The sequence below is a fragment of the Xiphias gladius genome, chromosome 4, assembly GCF_016859285.1.
Source record: "Xiphias gladius isolate SHS-SW01 ecotype Sanya breed wild chromosome 4, ASM1685928v1, whole genome shotgun sequence".
Lineage (NCBI taxonomy): Eukaryota > Metazoa > Chordata > Actinopteri > Istiophoriformes > Xiphiidae > Xiphias > Xiphias gladius.
In genome coordinates, this window is record NC_053403.1 from 15,785,247 (window position 1) to 15,806,631 (window position 21,385).

At 38.9% G+C, this 21,385-nt stretch overlaps 1 protein-coding gene across 11 annotated transcripts in view; it reads left to right on the top strand.

The window, feature by feature from the left end:
• The window catches only part of epb41l2 (erythrocyte membrane protein band 4.1 like 2), a 55,877-nt gene that overhangs the window by 16,393 nt on the left and 18,099 nt on the right, over positions 1-21,385 (top strand). For all 11 annotated transcript variants that reach the window (XM_040125979.1, XM_040125987.1, XM_040125985.1 and 8 more), the window contains exons 2-14: positions 2,154-2,374; positions 2,531-2,716; positions 4,374-4,628; positions 8,912-9,016; positions 9,172-9,214; positions 12,920-12,995; positions 14,663-14,759; positions 14,909-15,033; positions 15,237-15,324; positions 18,357-18,509; positions 18,715-18,812; positions 19,358-19,530; positions 20,686-20,771. In XM_040125979.1, coding sequence (XP_039981913.1) covers positions 2,168-2,374; positions 2,531-2,716; positions 4,374-4,628; positions 8,912-9,016; positions 9,172-9,214; positions 12,920-12,995; positions 14,663-14,759; positions 14,909-15,033; positions 15,237-15,324; positions 18,357-18,509; positions 18,715-18,812; positions 19,358-19,530; positions 20,686-20,771 — 1,692 coding nt within the window. In that variant the 5' untranslated portion in view covers positions 2,154-2,167. The remainder of the gene's footprint in view (positions 1-2,153; positions 2,375-2,530; positions 2,717-4,373; positions 4,629-8,911; positions 9,017-9,171; positions 9,215-12,919; positions 12,996-14,662; positions 14,760-14,908; positions 15,034-15,236; positions 15,325-18,356; positions 18,510-18,714; positions 18,813-19,357; positions 19,531-20,685; positions 20,772-21,385) is intronic.

Genomic DNA, 21,385 nt, shown 5'->3' on the forward strand with positions numbered 1-21,385 from the left:
ACTTGTTGACCCAGAAGTTTTTTTGTGTGACATAATGACAACCCAAACTCTTCTGTTTTTGTGTACTTGGTAAAAGAGACACGCCAACCCAAGAGCTAATCTTTAAAACAGCTATGAGCTCATGTGCTAACAACTGTGAGACAAAGGACCACAATCAGCTAACTTATATAAGCCTAATATATTTAATTTTGGTGTTTTATTGGTTTCATGACATGACTATGGTAACTAATAGCTTTTAGGGGTCGATTGATGTGTTTTTTTCAGTACTGATTCAGTTATCAGTAATCAAAGATAATATTGATGATAATGACTGATATTTGGAACCGATATACATTTGCAGTAAAAATGAAAATCTTGGTGTCAAAATTTAGGAAAACACAAACTCCAACACAAAAATTTACTGAAATGCCTTTAAGCATCTGTTTAATTAAAAGAGAACTTTTCAACATTATCTTAAAACAAAAGTGCAGGCAGCTCCCAGCAGCATTTCTTATAAAGTTAACTGAAAAACTAATAAAAAATTAATAAATATAAATAAATATATAAAATAGCTGTATTTAGCGAAGACTCCCTTCCTTGGTGTTGGTGTTGTTCTTTAGTGCATCCATCTGCAATTAGACAGAGAGAGAGATACAGAGAGCGAGATAAAAGTAGGGCCATAGGTGGACATACGTTTAACACACAATTATGCTTTATTTATTACAGCAAAACAGCTTTGGAAAGCCCTAAGTTGGTTTCAGTTATTTAAATGTTCTATATTAACAACATTTGATAGCAGGGAGTCTGTCATTCAAAATAGGATACTTCTAATGAATTCTATAGCTGAATATGCACAATAGCAACAGAAGCGACTATTCAACTCTGACAACTGTACACTATCTATGCAGTCCTTATATGGATTAACACAGGCCTTAGATGTAGTTCCATTACAGCTAAAGTCGCTAACAACAGCTTCAGGCCACAGTTCATTAACATTAATAGTTGTCATGGTTTGTGAGTATGACTGGCACTGTTAAGTGACCTGCAAGAAAATAACATTATAGCCGATCAATTTTTTTGTGAGTCATCTGGCTAAATTATGGATTAACAAAATTAAGTTGTTGACGTATGCTATGGCATTGAAGTTTGCTCTACGAGTCTCAAAATTGGCTTACGTTATAATGACCATCGGCTACCTATAAAATGTAAGAACATCAACTCATAAGGGCGAGTAATGTTATGTTTGCAATATGGTCGCTAAAATAAGTAACCAATGTTACTCAAAGATAAAGCTATCGCTACATAAATAAACTCTATTATTTCATTACAATTAACTGTATATCACTGGAACAAAGTGTATTGTATGGGCATTTTCAGTGTAACTGGGAAACTGGGCAGGCGTGTCATATTAGATGTAGATCATAAGATTGTGATGTTTATTGCAACTTCTGCAATATCTGATGCCTTACCTTTGAAACACAGCTCCGACACTCACTGGAGCTGCTCAAGTCTGCAAATGCATTCTTCTGTGCCTGTCTGTGGCACAGTAGCCATCAGTGTAACCAATCAGAGAGTGCTGTGAGGGGGGGGCATTCTTTGAGACAACAGATTAGTGACAGACAGAGAGAGGCAGCTCAATCAGAGCCAGAGTTGCGCATTTTGAATTTATTTTTTCGAATGAATTTATTTTATCAGCAATTGGATTAAAAAAATAACAAGTCCGATCATCATAAAAATTCTGCATATCGGATCTGATAATCGGCCAGGCTTATAATTAGTCGACCCCTAATAGCTATATATTTATTTATATCTAGATGTATTTTCTTTGTCTACCATTCTGTCCATCTCCTATTGTGAAGAAAACATTGATTGCACTCAAAGGGACCATGTAGCTCATTTATAAAAGATACTCCAGACTAAAATCCAAGTTACATGCCGTGAAAAATTAATGTTGGTGCCAAAATCAGAAATGGGGCAGTCACACTTTTTTTCCAGCTCTTGAAATATACCAAAAACCAAAACAAATTGTTATTGAGGTTATGAATATCACAGAATATAATTTTCAGGTGTTTGGCGTATCCTTAATGATGATTATCCAATTAAATAAACTCTGTGTGATACTTTTTAAAATCTAATCCATCACTCCTCCATTGCTCTCTTCTCTCTCTCTGCAGGTTGACCTGTCACCATGACGACAGAGGCAGGCTCTGAGACAGAGGTGAAGGAGAAAGCAGAGGAGTCAGCTGCTCAGCTGGACCAATCAGAGAAGACTAAAGAAGAAACCCAGGAAGTAGCAAACGCGGAGGGAGAGGAGAAGGAGAAAGAGGGGAAAGAGGGAAAAGGAATATCGCGATACCTGCCAACATGGCTTAAGAAGCAGAAGTCTCAAAGCCAGGTACTGTTATTATATTGTCATTGCTGAATAGAAAACACTGCTTAAATTATTTATCAGAAAATGTATTATGTTCCTATCATAACTAGGAATAAATTAATAAATATATAGGTTGGGTTTTAAATGTCTGTGTTTTTGTGTTTTTCTTGACCCATGAAGACTTCCCCAACCAAGGAGGTCCCACCCAAAGAGGAAGCCATTAGCACAGTGACACAAGAAGTGGAGGGGCCTGCCCCAGAGGTGAACGGCCACGCAGAGGAAGTGGAAGAAAAGGAGACAGTAAAGTCGGAGCAAGTGAGGGAAAAAGAAGCAGAATCTCATTCCAACGCCAGCGCAGACACTGAGGTACTGGTCATCTGTAACTGCTCCCCACAGCCCACCAGTTCACAAGCTGATAATGTTTGACCAGATTAGGTAGACAGGTGTCTACCTAATCTGGTAGGTAGTCCAGATTAGTAGACTAATGGGCAAATCTCCCATTAGTCTGCTTGCAGGTTGATAAATCATACAATTATTGGTTCAGGCTGATATCTCTCTGGTTATCCTCCCAACACATAAATAAATCTTGATAGGAGATAAGAAATGACAGAGAGGGGTTGATAAAGCAAGAGAGTGCAAGAGCAACAACAAAACCAAAAAAGAAAGTTGATTATACTGAATTACATGCTTTCTTTGTGGCCCAGTAGCAGATGTTATGATGACTGGTACCAGTCTGTGCCCCAGGGGTTAGGAACTTCTGAACTAAAGGCACACAGTACTACCTGGAGGACAGTACTGAATGCATAAATAGAAAAACACCCACCCCTTAAAGCAATAGTTCAACATTTTGGGAAATACATTTGTTTGCGCTCTTGCTGAGAGTTTGATGAGAAGATCAAAACCACTCTCACCATATACACCATATATCTTGTTAAATCTGTACAAAAACCACACTGTAAATACAAGTAGCAGTTTTTTGGGGGGTTATGTGCTGGACTATTTCTTGTCACAGTCTGGACTTGTGTCATCACTGTGAGGTGGCCAGGCAACCTGCAGGTACAGGAAGTTACCGCTCCAGGCCAAGAAATAGTTTGGCAAACACGGCTGCATTATTGATCTTGTCATTGGCATTTGGCATGAAACGTAGAAGTCATTCTGCATGAGCGTACAACGAACGGCAAGACCATTCCAATTCTATTGTGAATTTGTGTAACCATTTTGCTTGTTTTTTGTAAGGGATCATAATTTGCCATATTCGTTGGCAATGTTGGATTTACATTTAAAAAAAAAAAACAGCTGGATATACTACATTGAGGATTGCATTGCATGTGTCACTAGTCAAGTTAGTTAGTAGTTACAGAGGTGAAACCACCAACAGCCAGAAGATGGCTGGTGAAAAGTATTTTGCCTAAACAAATTTCCTCCTACGTCAATCTGACACATATTGTTGTGGACACAGACTTTATTAAGTTACTCATTTCTACATTAAATAAGAAACCCAGGGATGAGATGTTGTTAGGCAGATAGTTATATGGATACCTTTTTTCACAATTTTCAGTGTAAAGGTACACTGACAATTCACAGCAGTACACGTAGACTGTTTAAAACTGCTGCTCAGCCAAGAGAGAAAGGGAGAGAGAAACACACGCACACACAAAGCCATTCTCCCTCATACACATGCACACACATAAACTGTTCCATCCAGTGATCACATTAAGCCACCCAGGCCCACCCAGTGACATCAACATTTCAGTAATCAGGCCAAAAGAAACGCCTGTAGTCTCTAAGAGCAAATTCAGACTAGGGGCAGGGGGAATTACACAAGGAGAGTGAAATCCGTGTTCCCTCTTACTTACCCCAGACAAACAGGTTTTAGTTGATTACCTTCATACTACTGAACAATTGATTACTTTTTTAGGAAGATTGGAAGTTTTTACATAACGGCCACATTGGGAGACCCTCTGAGCATCAGTGGTTTGACATTATTTTCCCCTTTTTTCTCGCACTTCGCAAACTCCGTCAGCCTGCCAAGGAAGAGAAGGTGGAAGAGAGTGCTGAGAAAAGTCCTGAATTGACCAAGGAGACAACAGAGGGAGAAAGAGTGGAGGAGGAGAAGAAGGAGCCGGAAGGAGAGGTACAAGGTGAAGAGCAGGGCGAAGGAGAAGGCCAGACCTCCATTTTCCAGTCTCCTTTTCGTCTGGTGAGAAAGACCAAGATGAAACTGGTGGTGTGTCATGTGACCCTACTGGATGGGACCGACTTCACCTGTGAGGTGGAGGTAAGCCATTGGAAACAGATATGCACTACGCAGAAGGAATAATTATTTCAAATATAGAATTTATGTTTAGTCCTTTAAAAGGTCTTGGAGTTCATTTTGAGCCTTTTTAGAACTATATTCTTGAGATATGTTTATTTTCTTTCTGTTTGTAAATGCATTTTGGTGACACCCTCACCTTTTCAGTGTTCTGTCACACTGCTGCAAATTGTAAAAGCAGCCCTCCCCCATTTCTTTTACATCGGTTTAGGTAAAGAAAATAAGTGCTTAGAGATTAGTTCTGTTCTAATCAATCCAATGAGTCATGGTCGGTGTGTGCAAAATTGCAGAATGTGATAAAACATGAATGAACAGAATGTTTCAAGGTTTCCACTTTAATGTGTTCCTGCAAATGTGTCATGGTGCAAGATAAAGTATTCCTAGTAACTATCAGCATTTCTCCATTTAATGGGACTGCTTCAGTGTATGAGAGACTGATTAGACGCTGACATACAACATATATGTCACTGGGAAAATCAACAAGTTGTCTTTTGATAAGAGGGAAGTTTCAACTAGCTACTGGCAGAAAGGATTGACCCATTGTCCGTCTTATATTCCTTTGCTAGTCAAGTAGGGTGCACATGAGTACCATTGTGTCAATGATGTAATCGCTAATAGGATCAGATCTTGTGTGTGTGTGTGTGTGTGTGTGTGTGTGTGTGTGTGTGTGTGTGTGTGTGTGTGTGTGTGTGTGTGTGTGTGTGTGTGTGTGTGTGTGTGTGTGTTTTAACTTTCTGACTCAAAGTGCAGTTACGGCAGAAGCACCCGCTCACTGTGTTTGGGCGTGGTTTAGGGGATAAATGCAGAGCAAAGCAGAGAACGCTGCAGGGGCTTGTCTGGTGACCAGAACGCGCGCACACACACGCACAGACACACACACACACATATACAGAAACCTGGCAGATTATGGGGGTCCCAACAGATTAGTGTTATACATCTGCTACTCCAAGAAACATGTCCTCTAGACCCCCCAACACACACTCAAACATACATGCTGAGAAATTAGATATTAACAACATCCCGTCTCTCACATTGGTGTCACAGGCTCTGTTGTAACAATTTATTGAGACTGTATTTCAGAGAAAATCAGTGATAATTAAAAATATCTATCTTGTAATGAATCTGTAACTTCTGAGGTGCCCTAAACGGTAAGTGAGAAACATAGAAGCGTTTGAATTTGATAGTATTTTGTTTACTGGATGTTAGTAATTTTGGATGAAGAGAATTAATAATTTGATGCAAATCATCTCTTTACTGTTGCTTATTATCCAGTGGTTCTTTTACATGCATGTTTTTCTCATTATTAGCATAACTTATGATTTAAAAACTTGAGTTTCCCAAGTTGCGTGCACATTTTTATCCATACCCCTCCTCACATTCCCACACTCACTCACATTCATTGAGAAACTGCCCAGAATAGCCACGGTGCAAGTTGACTGGAACTGTTAACAGTTATGTGCCTGGTTCATAGACCCATGTATAGATTCGTGAGCTTATTTCAGGTCTAGATTGTCCCATTGGTTCTGGTCATTTTAACTGGCATCTTTACCATGGTAAACCCGCTTCCTAATCTATGGTATGCCAACGCCCATCAGCGTGCCTGTGAATGTCTACGGTCGTTTTAACAGTAGCTGCTTTGTCTCGCAACAGATAACGCTGATACTGCAACTAACTGCTATTGTCCTAAAGTGCACACACACAAACACAAACACAAATACAAACACACACACACACACACACATACACATCCATCTATCCCTCCCTCCACACTGGCATGGTTAGGTCGCGAGAGGGAGAGATGCACAATGCATTCCAGAGATTAAATTTTTCTCTTTTGGCCCTCTGGCCTCCAACACACACAATACCAAACACATACACCAGTTTCTACTCTAACTCCCTGTCCATTCTTTCATCATCCAGTTGTCCTATTTATTAACTGATAGCATCAGATTTATTCCGATGTAATAACTTAATACATATTTTATTAGTTGTAGTGGCTTGAATAAAAACCTTGGCCAGACTTAATAGTAAGTTTCAAAGTAGAGTCTTGGTGTCACATGGTCTTAATGCTTTATAAGAATTTCATTAGTGTTAGTTTCAGCAGGATTTGAGTGTCACATGGTTTAAGTACTGTGTCATAGAATTTCATTAGGTTTCGGTCAGACATGAGTCAAGTAGTATATGCAAATATTTGGCACAGTTGCTTTGGATTTGACGCACAGAGCAGTGCATTTACTGCCTTATGTTTTCACAGAAAACAAGATACAGACAAGCACTTTATCGTTCTAGCTCGTACATGATCATGATACGGTTTCACAACTATTCATGATTAACTTTATATGACTTCTTTCCTCTGAATCTTGCAGTTAGAACAATTAGGTACATCAGGATTTTCCCTAGTTTTCATTGGGGTTTTGACATTGTGGTGCCTTTTTTTTTGGGGGGGGCAGTGATTGGACATCTGTAGAATGCTCACTTTTCCACAAGTCTGCTGACTGAGTTACTGTAGCGAGTTGATTCCTCTATCACCCTCATTCCTCTCACATAATTACTTTCTCTGACAATTAATATTTTTCTGAATTCAGTCTTTTTGATCTCATCAGCTGAGAAAGCTGTAATTCTCGGCTATTTGACAGAATTTCTCCCTGGTTCATTTCTCCTGTAAGGACGTTGGGAGACGCTTAAAACTCGTTTTCACTTGTCATGGATTTATTACCTCTTTCGCAGCAGATCATGTTACACCAGCCTTCAGAAACATCTGCAGGTTAAACTGGACTAACCAAACACTTTTAAGGCTGATTAACTCTGTAAGACTCACTATAGACAGACTGAAAACACTTACTAGCCTAGCAGCATAATAAGGCTGCAAATAACCCATAATGCAACACTCTGTAAAAGACCGTAGTTACCCTCGTACTCTCTCCATTCAAAAAGAACATCTGTTGTAATGAATGAACATGATGAATTTTCTAGTCCTGAAATATAAAACAACCACCACTTTTTAAAACTTAAGTTTCAGAAAAAAATATTTCCTTATATTAAGGCCAATACGATATCCTTTCTCTCCACAGAGGTAGAGAATGCTCAGCATGGTTTTTTCCGTTGACTTGGTTTAGGCGATGTGCAAAAATGCTTAGCTGCGGCGTGTTAATGTAAGGGAAAACCCTGTACATAGTGATGTAGACATTTAAAAATCATTTAGCTTTTCATTTATATTGCTCAGGAAACAAGCTTTAAAATAGGAAAGTATTTATGATTTTTCTTATTTTCTCCATGCACATTCGGAAAAGCCTCAGATCAGTGTTGTAGGGATCAAAGTGTGTCACACGACAGTGTGTAGCAGACACCCAGAAATGTGTGGATAAAAGTCTCCTTCCTTCCGTTTAATATTCCAGATCTCTGTAACTGCCTTGCTCGGAAGCACATTGGCACAGACACAGAAACCCTGAAAGGGCACATTCTTACATTCTTTGGGCGTTCAGAATGCAGCTACACTGTGAGTGCGTGTATGTGGTGCATGTTTTCGCAGATGTTTTCAGCTGTCCCAGGACAAGAAGAAAAATGCACTCTTTCATCCTCTTTCCTTCCACTTTCACCACGCTCACTGCCCTGTCTGCAAGTCTTGTCTGCGTGATGCTACTCTCACTGTCTGGACACCAGTGTCGGACTGAGGCTGGCTTGACTAACTGAAAAGAAATGAGCATTATTTAATTATTTCATTCTTTCTTGTCTGTTTTTCCACCCTCTCTCTGTCTGACCTTCTGTCTGTCCAAAGGGCACCATTATGTGTTTATGTGTGTGCTCGCTTGTGCATGCATGCATGCATGGATGTGTGCTAAATGTCACTGTCATAGTTGAGTGTGGAGGATTTTATTGCCAAGGCTCCCATTGGGTTTACGAAGGAATGTGTCACCCAAAGACAGATGAAGAGATTGCAAAAAAGAGCAAGAGAATAATGAAACAGATGTAGATGAAAAAGAAGGAACAGAGATGCTTTGATTGAGAGCTATGGACAGAAACTTTGTACAAAAATACAAAATGGAATATTGCGAAAGTTTAAAAAATGAGTTTTCAACTTTTTTATTAGGGCACTCATATTTCACTGTCATATGTCTCATGCTCTAAAATTGCATTTTACAGGTGACAACTGGAAACATAATGTAGCAGCTTTTAATATTATTTTCCCGTCCAAATGTAATGTACAAATTGTAATCTTTATATTTGAATCTCTCTCTCTCACTCTACAGAAACGTGCTAAGGGCCAGTACTTATTCTTTAAGGTATGTGAGCACCTTAATCTATTGGAAAAAGACTACTTTGGACTGACATACAAGGACAGTCATGAACAAAAGGTATGTATCCATAAACGCACTTACACAGAATGTGCTGTATACGAAATAAGTCAGAATTGTATACATTTAGAAACTGCAGGCATGTCTCGCACCATTTTGTGACAGAGGTGAACTGTTTTCTTGCTCTGTGTCTATCTCTTGTTTGCTCACCCCAGTGTTGGTTGGATCCCACTAAGGAAATCAAGAGACAGATACGCAGTAAGTTTTATTTTTCAAATCGCACTCTTGGTTTTTCTGGATTCTGACTCGAAGATATGCAGGTATGTCCATCCATCCTCCATCCATCCATGTGCCTCAGTAGTACAAGGTGTTTCACATAAAAAAAACGGCCAAAACTTCTCAGCCAAAAGGCAGTGAATAAAATATAAATATATTTGATTTAATAAAAATAGAGCAATAATCCCCATATCAGAGGGAAAAGAAACTGCATCCCATATAAATCAAACAAAGCCAGAGAAATCTGAAACCAAACAACAGCAGTTCTGGCAGCTTTTAAGAGGTTACCAGAGTGTGATCACTCTGCTTCATTATTTATCGATCTCTTGATTAACTGTTGTTAATTTGTAAATGCTGGGCAAGGTGAGGCATCTCATCTTTTCTTGACCTGAGCTATCAAGACTGTGACGCAACCATGCGTAGGAAACTGTGTTTTATTTTTGAATGCACGCAGCATGCCTGTAACACTGGAAATGGTGCCCCCAGTTTGTGATAACGTCCATAGTTTGTAAGTTTCCTCACGTTAAAACTGAGCACAATGACAAACAGGTTTGGCACATTCAAGTAATTGTTTTTCCAGTCTGTCATTTCATTTGTTCAGGTTTTAATTACCAGTTGTTAGATTTAGTTAGATTGTGTGTTGCCTCAATACTGTATTCTTGTTAATGTGTATTGTGTAGTTATGTTTCCGAAGGTTTTTGAAGAATATGCCCATAACCCATAACTTGAATCTCTTTTTGTTTTGTTTTTTATTTCTTTCACTAGCTTTTTTTTTTTTTTTTACACTACAATATAAATCAATACAGGCTTTAAGACTTAAACTTGCACTTTTAAGAAGAAGACTTAGAAAAAAACATAATTTTGGCTCATAAAGGGTTATTTTAGAATTAGTATGTGTGAGGTAGTTATGTCTGGGTGTGTGAAGACTGTACGTGGTTCCATTTGGATGTGTAAGCATCGCAAACTGTGTGGTGAGTGTATATGCCTGTGTTTTTGTGGCTATGTGGCTGTGTGTGCCTGTAGTTCATGGATGAGTGGAATGAATCTGGTCGCATGTGTTCATTGGTGTACATTTTTCTGTGTTTGTGAATGTTTATACAGAGAGAGAGGGACTGTATTATCATGTGTGCCTATGTTCATGTGCATTGGCCTCTGCTTGCGTGTGACCAGACAAAGTGCCACACAAAACTACCATCAGTCACAACTCCATGTTACTACATACTAGGCTGGGACCTAAACATTTGTGATTAAAGGTTTTTATGGGTCAGTGAATTATTTTGGAAAGATCAAAGCTGCTGCCTTTGTTGTGCTCTTAAAGTCTTGTTAGACCATCTAAAATAGAAGTCTCGCAGTTGTCACCTGTAAGTAGAGTCAAAATACAAAAAAATCCGCTTTTTGTGTCTCAGGTGATCTGGTTTAAGGGTGGGATGCAAAAATGAGGAAAAACAAGGATAAAAGTCCAATAAGTGTACTGCATCAAGGGCACTATAATAAACCTCCTTGAAGATACTGGGAGGGAGGATCAAGGAGATCAGGAGTTAAAAGATTTGGGAAAAAGTGACAGCACTTAAGAAAAAAGAGAAAAATAAGGAGGGGAAACTGTGAAAGAAAATTTACTCCAAGTAGGTGGAGTATCTAGTATCAGTTTAGACTAAGAGCCAATGAAAGTGAAACCTGGACCCAAAAAACTGAACTGTCTGAAATCAAATGATTTCCATTGTAAGAAATACCATGCATGGAAATTCAGCAATGAAACTGTCAGTCCTGAAACGGAAAGTAAACCTTTCAGTGGTGCCTCTGAGTAAGCGAGATCCTTCTTAGATTTCACTTTTACAGATAATTAGAACAAGATTCCGTCTCCCCCTCAAAGTCATGCTTAATTTCGCTAGAAGCCAAGCAGAAAAACTGAAGAATCTGGATTTAGTCCAGTCAGTAGACCTCTGCAGTGCATGTGGCTTTTGTTAATGTTTAACAGCAGCACTCATGTTCTTCCTATAATCAAACTAACTTGTTGGTGTCTCACCTTACTGATACTGTCAGTGCACCATCATTATATACTTGCAGCCAGTTCGGTTTAGTTTCTATGTTGAAAATTAATGGGAAGGTATTTTGATTTTGTGTGCTTTATCCCTTAAACACATAAGTAACAAAGAGAAGACCTGAGCTGACAAAGATAATCTGGAATTCAAATTGTGCCTCTTTATCTACTGCTGCACAAGCATTGCGATTCAAACACTGCTAATGCTAAATTTTGTAGGATTATATTGTTTTGTATGTCTGTTATATATTTATTTAGAAAAATATGCTTTTAAAGGAATAGTTAACCCAAACAAGGGTGGGGACGAGAAACTGTTAATATGAAGGGAGTGGAGGAATTGTTGCCAGAAAGAGTGTAGTAGAAGTGATGTATAGGCTGTGTATTAATGTGTGTATATATTCTATGCGTCATGAGGAGGAATGATGGATGGCACGTGGTTGTGTAGAAAGACGAAATGGTCACAAGAGACTCCCAGAGCACTTACTGCTGCAAACAAGGCATACAAACTCAATCTCACTCCCAGACATTTCTCATACACTTAACACACATCGATACTCACACACCAGCAGACACACACAGAATAGGAAACCGAAATATTTGCTCTCAACACTTTTCATTGATTTACTATATGTTTACAGTAAGTGATAAAATGGTTATCAGTGGAAAAATCTTTGCAGTGAGAGAGTGTCATTGTTGAATTTCTTCATGTGATTTCACAGTGTCCCCCATCCCTCCTGCTCCTCTGGGATGCAGCTGTGAAGGGTCTGAGTCTGTGTGTGCACGTGTTTCTGTATGTAAGGATTTATTGCTGTGTGTCCCTTTGCGCATGTGTGTATGTGTGGACATGTCTATGACCTTGGGGGAGGAAATAGTCATGATGTGATGTCAGCTTCTCCCCAGTTGAATTTTCCAGATGATGTGATCGCCATCTTTTATCAAGTGTGTGTACATATGTGTATGTGTGTTGTTGGGTGAAACCAAGCACTGCAGAAAGAGTGGAGATAGAATTGGCAGCAGGCATGGCAATATGGCTTCCTACAGGAATGAGAACAGGAAATTGGAGCCAAACGAAGATTGAAATGAAATTATTGTTATCCAAAAGGAAACCATGAGATACAAGGATGAAGATGTTATTGGTGGTATTGTTGATGATGACTGTGTTTTTGTTTCTGGTGATGATACAGATTACATTTGGTCATTTTCTCCAAGCCAGAATGAGGTTATGCAATACCAGATCTGCTGCATATTTGTGTGTGTGTATGCATGCATGCGTGATGCGCCTGGCTTAGTGCTTTCTAAAAGCCGTTCTGCATTAGTTGCCCTCGCACACATCCGCTTCTCTCTCTCGCTGTCTCTCAAACACACAGACGCGCACACACACACACACACACACACACACACACACACACACACACACACACACACACACACACACAGATGGACAGAAGGATGGATGGAATTGGACAAAATGATAAATAGCTGCATAGATATACAGACTGACCTGATCATAATGCTGAAATGAAAATTTCAGATTCCCATTTTAGAAAATGTTTTTCTACATTTTTTCTACACATTCTCCTGTACTTAGAATACATATGTAATGTTGTTGTGCTGTAAATCATTCTGAATAACAAACTCCCTTTCTCCAGGTAACAACTGGCAGTTTGCATTCAATGTCAAGTTCTACCCTCCTGACCCCTCACTGCTCACTGAAGACATTACCAGGTACACAGACACAAACAAACACACACGTCAGAGATGTACCAGTGTTTTCTTAAATCTGCATTAATTGATTTTTTTTTTTTTAATTTTTTAATGGTGATTTGGGGCAATGGACGAAGCTGTAAACACAACACTGACATATTGTCACCTTTTAAAGTTGTTATAGCAAATGCGTTAGCAAAACGTTGCTTATTTACACAGACACAGATTGGTATTAACATTCATTTGGAGTCGTGTTTCTGGCTACCTGACAAATGTAAGTCTTAATATTATCACTCTCCTTTTAGCTCTGTGTTTGGTCTCCACCAGAGAAAAATACCAGTCTTTAGCTCCTCTGTAAATGTTCCTCTACTGTATGTTCATGTGCCTGTTGCTAACTTGGTCTGTCTGCTGTTTGGTTAGAGTTGATTTATCATAGCCTTTTTTATTGAAAACAGTTGCCACAGTTGGAAATTAGGTTAATCAGTGGAAAGCGAAAAAAAACATTAAAGTTGTGGGGTGTATAAACAAGAAAATGAGCTGAATAAGGTTAAAATTGATCCATAAAGCTGAGGGGAACTGCATAATTAGGCAGTAATTTTGTGAGTTTGTTACTATGAGGGGTCCTCTCCACATTATAAATAGTTATTTGATTGTTAATTTAAAAAATATTGATTTGTGCAGCTTTAAAATTATTAAATTGTAGCCGTGCCCAATAATGGCTGCAATACACAGCAAAAGTTAAAAATAAGTAATAAAAAAAGACACAAGTTGGTATTGTGCACATTTTAAATTCATTTGTATTTACACATATGCACAGAAACACGGGCATGCATACCAAACACACAGCATCTAGGATAAAGTGTATGTCTAATGGAGGGAACAACTTCTCTAATGGTTATAGCTAAAGGGTAACTGAGGACACACAATCACACATGCTCACTAACATGCATACCAACCAACAAATGGCCTCCACTGGGTGGCTACAGTAAGTGCTGTTTTTCCTTCAGCACTATAGAGATATAATTTTGCCTACTGATATTTTGTAGGCAGATTAATTGCAACTCCATAGCTGTTTTCAGAGGGGTTTTCCTAGGACTGTACTACAGTGTTTAGTCACATAAAAACAAAATTGTCCTGGGGCAGTATATTGGCAGCTAAAGCCTCCATGTCCTGCTAAAGTCACTTTGAATGACATTTTTCAGTGGCCAGGATGATACATTTACCAGCACCCTAAGGTGTCCTAATTAGTCATTTATACAGAAGCTCCACTCACATGATGGATTCTGCCATAAAGGTTTACTGCTGAGGTACAGCTTACTCTGTCATAAATCCACAACACCACCAGACTGTTAACTAACTGCAAACGTACATGTTACGCAACTGAGTTTGTGTATATGATGGTGAGGATTAGACATAAGGTTATTCCAACAAACCAGGAGACCAGAATATTAACAAAAGTATACAACAAATACAGCACCAACAAAGACGGTTAATCTGCACCAGCTGACCCTGGGCTTTGGCCTCAAGGGAGGAGAGGCAATTTGGCTACATGGTTCGTTGTATTAGTATCATGAACGAAAGAGGAAGTTTTTATGTCAAAGAAAGGCTTTGGACGACTCCTTTCTTGTTGTGAACAGTCTTAAATTCAACTAAAAGCAAGTCCTTTTTACCATTTCCCTTTCTTGTAGGTACCTGTTGTGTCTGCAGCTCCGTGAGGATGTGGCTTCTGGTCGACTGCCTTGCTCATTTGTCACTCACGCTCTGCTGGGGTCATACACGTTGCAGGTATAGTATTCTTTGTCTGTGCTATTGTGTGTGTGCATGTGTGTGTTGTACAGGTGAGTAAGGAGCTATCACGTTTGCTGTTTCCAGATGTGACTTTGTTTGCTTATGTGTTAGTATAGGTGAATTGACTGTCTTTTATCGTTTTACAGGCAGAATTTGGTGACTACGAACCCGACCACCCTCGGCCTCTGGACTACATTAGTCAGCTGACCTTTGCGCCCAATCAGAACAAAGAGATGGAGGAGAAGATTCTTGAACTCCACAAGTCCCACAGGTCAGAGAGGACAGTGACATGTAGTCCAAAGTAGTTAGGGACAACAATTGTATATGTTTTTTAACAACTATACATGTATGTTTCTGTCATTCAAAGCTGTAGATTTGTTTACTTTTACTGTTTTCATATACTGTGGATTTATACCACTATACTATTTTTAATCTGATGGTGTTTGTAGTAATTTGCCTTTTCTGGGTGTTCAGGGGAATGACACCAGCACAGGCTGATACCCAGTTTCTAGAAAATGCCAAGAAACTGTCCATGTACGGAGTGGACCTGCACCATGCTAAGGTACAAATGAATTCTCCTCTCCTCTCCTTTCCTCTCCTCTCCTTTGTTGTTGACATCTGGGGATTAGCAGAGTTTCTTTGATGTGGGACGAGTGTGCCGGTGTGCCTGCATGTTTGTGTCACTGTATCTGTGTGTGTGTGTGTGTGTTTCAGCTGTACAAACACTCAGGGAGGCCATTGCCTTGGGAACAGCCACTCTCTCTCACTGGGATAGCAGGTCATCAGCAGAGTGCGTGCCTGTTTCTGTGTGTCTGAGTACATTTGTGTGTCTTTGTGCAAGACAGGCAGAAAAGATGGGGAAATATGCATGAGAGAGAGGGAAAAAGGGAGTCTTTAAATAGAAACAGAGGATGTAAGATTTAGGACATAGAGAGGAGACAAATAAATGGGGGACAGAGATTAGGTTAGAGTGAGATGGGGACAGATCCTTTGAAGGGAGAAAGAGGCAAGTCTCCTTTAAGGACATGCTCTTTTTGTTTGCAACACAGACAGAGAACCAGGGGAAAAGATCAGAGCAGCAGAGAGAACATTTCAAATGTTGAAAATCTTTTTTTTTACGGCATACCAAAGTTGTGGGAATTCAAGCAGCAGATCTATTTCTGTCCTGTGCCATTCATTTGTTGCGCAAGTTTCATAGACCCAGGACCCATAAAGAAATTGTTTCAAATACTGTTTGTCAGATTTTAAGAACACCAGATTATCAGAATCATTTTGAACAAAAACAATTGAATTTCTCTGTGTTTTAACAAAAGTAAAATTTCACACATTTCAGCCATTCATGGTTGTGTACAAGTAAGGGTGGGCGATCTTTCCAAAAAATCAAATCACAATCTTTAAAAGACATAAACACAGTCCGTGATCTGAATTGCGATATTTCTTCACAATTTTGGAATGTATGACGTAAATATCCAGACTCGAACCAGCCTATGGACTTATCTGTTTGCACAGTTTAAAACACAGTATTGCATTGAAGACACTGTTTTCAAAGTGTTCATGTGCATCAGTGTCTTAAATCCCATGTTGTCCACAGCTTTGAATGGCACCATATCCTTAACTAGATAGAATGTGACTGCCTCAGTCACCTGTTTCCATTCTCTGCTGCTTTAATCATATTTTTCCAACTGCTCTAATGCGTTAGTCAATGATAACTGTTTATGTTTCGGGACTTCGTGAGATACAGAGGAGTGGGGTTGTACCGACCTGAGTGAAACACTCCTGGCATGTTCCTTCCGATGCTTCCTTTTAAGGTGGTAATACGACAATTGATTTGTCGTATTACCTCCAGTAGTGTTGGCAATTTTCCTGACAAAGTATAAAGGTAACTTTGCTCTAAGAAATATCTATGTAACATATAAACTAAATATAACTATAATAACTATGCATAGCTTAACCACTGCCACACTACTGACGTTCTGTCCATTTTTGGTCCCAGCTCCTCATCTGCAATGTTGCTAGCTCACGTTAAATTGTTTTTCAAATACATCACACATAAGAGACCCTATGATAGAGACATGCGATATAATCAATCGCAGCCATATAGTAGGCAATCATTCTTTTGGTTTGTGAATGTAGCGTGGCTCCACGTTATTAGGGTAGACCAAGTACAGTTAGTATAATGGCAAAATGTCACAATCTCTAGGATTCGCTTGAAAAGTAAATCGTGGATGACTTCAAGATCGATCACTATATATAAAATTGTCAGATCACCCACCCTTTTGTGCAAGGCTTTTCTAGGTTGGTGTTTGGTAGTGAGATTATTTTTTTTTTTTTTTTTACCTCCATCAACTGATTGAGGACCTTATCATCATAGACACAACATTGTTTAATTACAAAGCATATTTGTGTCAGTGATGAATGCTATGTTTGCTTGTCTGTCCCTCACAATTAAAAATCAAGAGCCAATTTAGTGATTCACTTTTTTGCACTGACAAACAATACAGAAAGTAAAAATCCTTTTTATAGTGATGCTTTAGCAACAAAGCAGCTGTAAAATGTAAGAAAAAGAATACCTGAACTGACTGAAATAAATTGAGACTGAAATAAGATCAAGTTGAATGACCCCACATAAAACAATTTAAGTGCCAAAAAAAGTACTGAAAAGAAAAGGTAAAAAATACCATAGACACCAAACCTAAATAGTAACTGTGAAGTGTATTCAGACAAAAATAGACACATAATATAATTTTTTGTGACTATAAAGAAGTGTAGAGACGAGGAACGTGCGATAAAAAATTAAATACAAAAATTGCACTTAAGGGGATGGGATTGGGTGGTGAGTATAGTGTCTTATTTTGTAGATAACTGTGTTAGCAGCATGAAATAAAGTTATTGCATACGCAGAAGCCAAAGCTAATTTTTTTAATGCGTGTCCCACTATGCAAAGATAGTAGTGCAGAGAGCGTCTACAGCAGATGGTTTGCATTACCTTCAACACTGAGGCCCTGTCTTCCAGAGTGAGTGACTGAGTGATAGTGATCAAAGGTTACCTTACCTTCGAACACCACATGTGTCTTGCTGCAGTCACTTAAGAGTTATTGTTTATTTACAGAAACAACAGAAAGGAAATGGAAAGTTTGTCCAAGCAAAAATCCATGTGCAGAGGCATCACAAGGACAGAGATCGATGATTAGCTAATAGCATTGCAAGGCCATGTGACATGCGTGTCCCCCAGTAAAACTGTCCATTATCACCATATTGCCTCCACCATTAGTCCATCAGATTTTTTCCTTTGTTAATTCACTATTGTAATCAATACCCCCCCCCCCCCCTTTACCATTATCAGATGGCCTTGGACTTAAAAGCTTTGTTAGTGAGTTAGTCTGCCGGCTAACTATGTTACTGTACTGAACGACAGTGTTTGTGTGTGTGGTAATTGAGTTTCTGTTGACCTTAAGCAGACTACTTAGAGATCAGTTGATATACAGTGTGATCTGATTTAGCCAAACAGGTGGCTCATACAGATGCTTCAGGGAGATTAATTAATAATTTTGCAATAAAATGTATTTTATGTACACTTGTATCTGGCTGTTGCAGGATTCTGAGGGTGTGGACATCATGCTAGGTGTGTGTGCCAACGGACTACTGGTTTACAAAGACAGACTTCGGATAAATCGTTTTGCTTGGCCCAAGATACTCAAGATTTCATATAAGAGGAACAACTTCTACATTAAGATCAGACCAGGAGAGGTATGTACCCACATGCACACATACACATGTGCAAACACAGGCAGAGATTCACTGAGTCTTACGCACAAGAATGCAACACCAGAAATGATTCTCTCTAGTGTTAACATTACAGAGTACACATAGAATACTGTACATAGTTTGAGATAGTTTCTTCTGTGGTGGATAAAATATCTTAAATTATTTTTCTCATTGGTTTCTTTGCTAGACGGAGCAGTTTGAGAGCACAGTGGGATTCAAACTCCAGAATCATCGGTCTGCCAAAAGGCTGTGGAAAGTCTGTGTGGAGAATCACAGTTTCTTCAGGTAGAAATGCACAAACTAAGACTCACACTAAGAAGAACACATTCATTGAATATGGACATGGATTTCAGAGGTTTAGCAGTCTTGTGTTTAGGCTGACGAAACAGCTTGTTAGATAACGTCCAATTAATTATCTTGTAATTTATCAGGCTCAAGAAAATACTGGGTGTCTTGCCAGAAAAATAATAGAAAGACTGTATCTTGTAGTTTTTTTTAACTAGTCTGATGCCTGGGGTAAAACATACACACTAATACACATGCACAAAGATGAAAGAAGTTCCTAGCATGGCTGCATTTGTCGTTGCTGTGCGTGTATGCTCTGTCTGCATGTTTGTATGTCTGTGTGTAAGACAGAGAGAGAGGAATAAGCTTTAATATCCTGTTGAAGGAGGAGTTGTCTGGAAACATTTTGCCTCTCTGCCACATGGATATATAACTACAACAATTTAATTTTACTGCAAAATAAGTTTTAGAATTCATGCTCATCTACTGCATTCCCCCATCTCTGTTTCCCTGCCTCCCTCCCTCACTCTGTCTCTTGTCCCTAGGTTAAATTCACCAGAACCTCCTACTAAGGCCCGTTTCTTGACTCTGGGCTCTAAGTTCCGCTACAGTGGACGAACCCAGGCCCAGACCCGCCTGGCCAGCTCCCTCATAGACCGACCTGCACCCAACTTTGAACGCACCTCATCAAAACGCATCAGCCGCAGTCTGGATGGAGGTAACACACTCATCCAACACTCACAAAGTAACACCAAAACATAACATTCCAGCTTCTCTCGGAACAAAATTTAATAAATGGATAGACAGATGAAAAGAAGAATGGAAGGAATGATGAGCAAATGGAAGAGGGGTCATGGATTGAGGAATTGCATGTGGTTGTGTATGTGTGTTTGTGTGTGTGTGTTTGGATGTAAAATGCTGAGTGTCTTAACAGATAGAGGAAACAGCTGCAGCATATGTTTCCTGTCACAAAGAGAGAGAGAGAGAGAAGGAGAGAGAAAGAAATTAAATGAGAGAATGTTATGTATATGTCAAAGAAAGAGGCCCTTATAATGAAAGAAAAACAACAGGAGATACAGTACAGTATATACAGTCATTCATGTCAATCAATGAGAGAAAACAAAGTGGAAAACTAAAACACGCGTCACAAAATTTTTCAAATTCGCACGGACAGCACAAAAATTAGCAAGTACACAATGGCTCCTAACTTTTAAATAACAGTGCAGTTATCTCATATGCTGTAGAAATGTAACTAGGACTAATACTGTCTGAATTTCTGCAGAATCATGATTCTTTTCAAAAGAGCCATTTTCAAAATATCAAATACATATTTTATTGTCTTTGGAAAACAGTACACACCGTTTTTGTTTTTTGTTTTTTTGTTTTCAAATTTGGGTGACAGATCCCAATTCATGCAGCTGTGTACTTCTGTTTTGTCTGTGTCAGGTTTATTCCACTATCTTACATTGTCCCCTGCTGGACACATTAATCCACTACAAGCCATCATCCTTGTTAAGGAGTAAAGGAATCAATTCAGTGCAAAGCATGGATATAATTGTTGAAGTATGTACTCCTGCAACAACCTTTGAATCCTTGAATAATTTGAATAAACCTTTAAAATCTTATCTGTTTTGGTTACTTTTGTTTGGCCTTGTATGGGATAAGAACTGACCTGTTGGATCTGATCCCATGTGTACAAAAAGATTTATGTCAATGAAGAATAACCAAACCACTATACCTTGATTTTAGTCAAAGATAAAAGCTGCCAGTGCAAGATTCAGGCAGTATTTACTGTGTGTACATTGATACAAGTTGATTGATTGAGTTGAGTTTTTATTAATTTATTTTGTTTGTGTGTTTTCCATTCCTTTAGCCCCAGTGATCAGCATTACTGAGGCTGGCAGGGATAAAGCTGAGAACGGACGTGAGCCCCGCCTGGAGCTCCACTCTGATTCTAAGGTGTGTGTATGTGTGTTTTACATAATGTGTGGATAAAAATTTGTCTGGTCAGGAAAACAGGACAGGAAAAAAAGTTGTATAGCAAATCTTTATCTTTGTCCCACAGGAACTGTTGATTTCTTTTTGTGTCAGAGAGAGAGAGTCAGACACTATTTATGTTGGTGATGGAAAGATAAAAAAATCAATGTTTCTATCTGAGACATAGAGTTTGACTCAGCATCAAGTTAATCATATCAAAGCACCTGCTGATTTAATTTTGCTAACATGAATTCTTAGTATGTGTGTTTTTGTAACAATCAACATTTTATTAATTATGACACACTTTTGGCTGGTATGCTGTTATGGTATTGTGTGGTATACACATGGGGAAGAGCAGGACCACAATTCTGAGCGTTAAGCCAAGTAGAAGAAGCATTACTGTGGGCCCAGGCTGCAGGTCCATCTGCACTTTATATCTGGAGTTGTATACATCTGAGGACAACCATAGCAGGTAGTTGAATTAAATCTGGTTGGAACAATAAAATGCAAAGCAGGTTTGTTATTTCTACACCAAGCCAATGATTCATAAAATTGAATTTTCAAATTACAGGTCACAAGTGAATAAAAATTGGAAC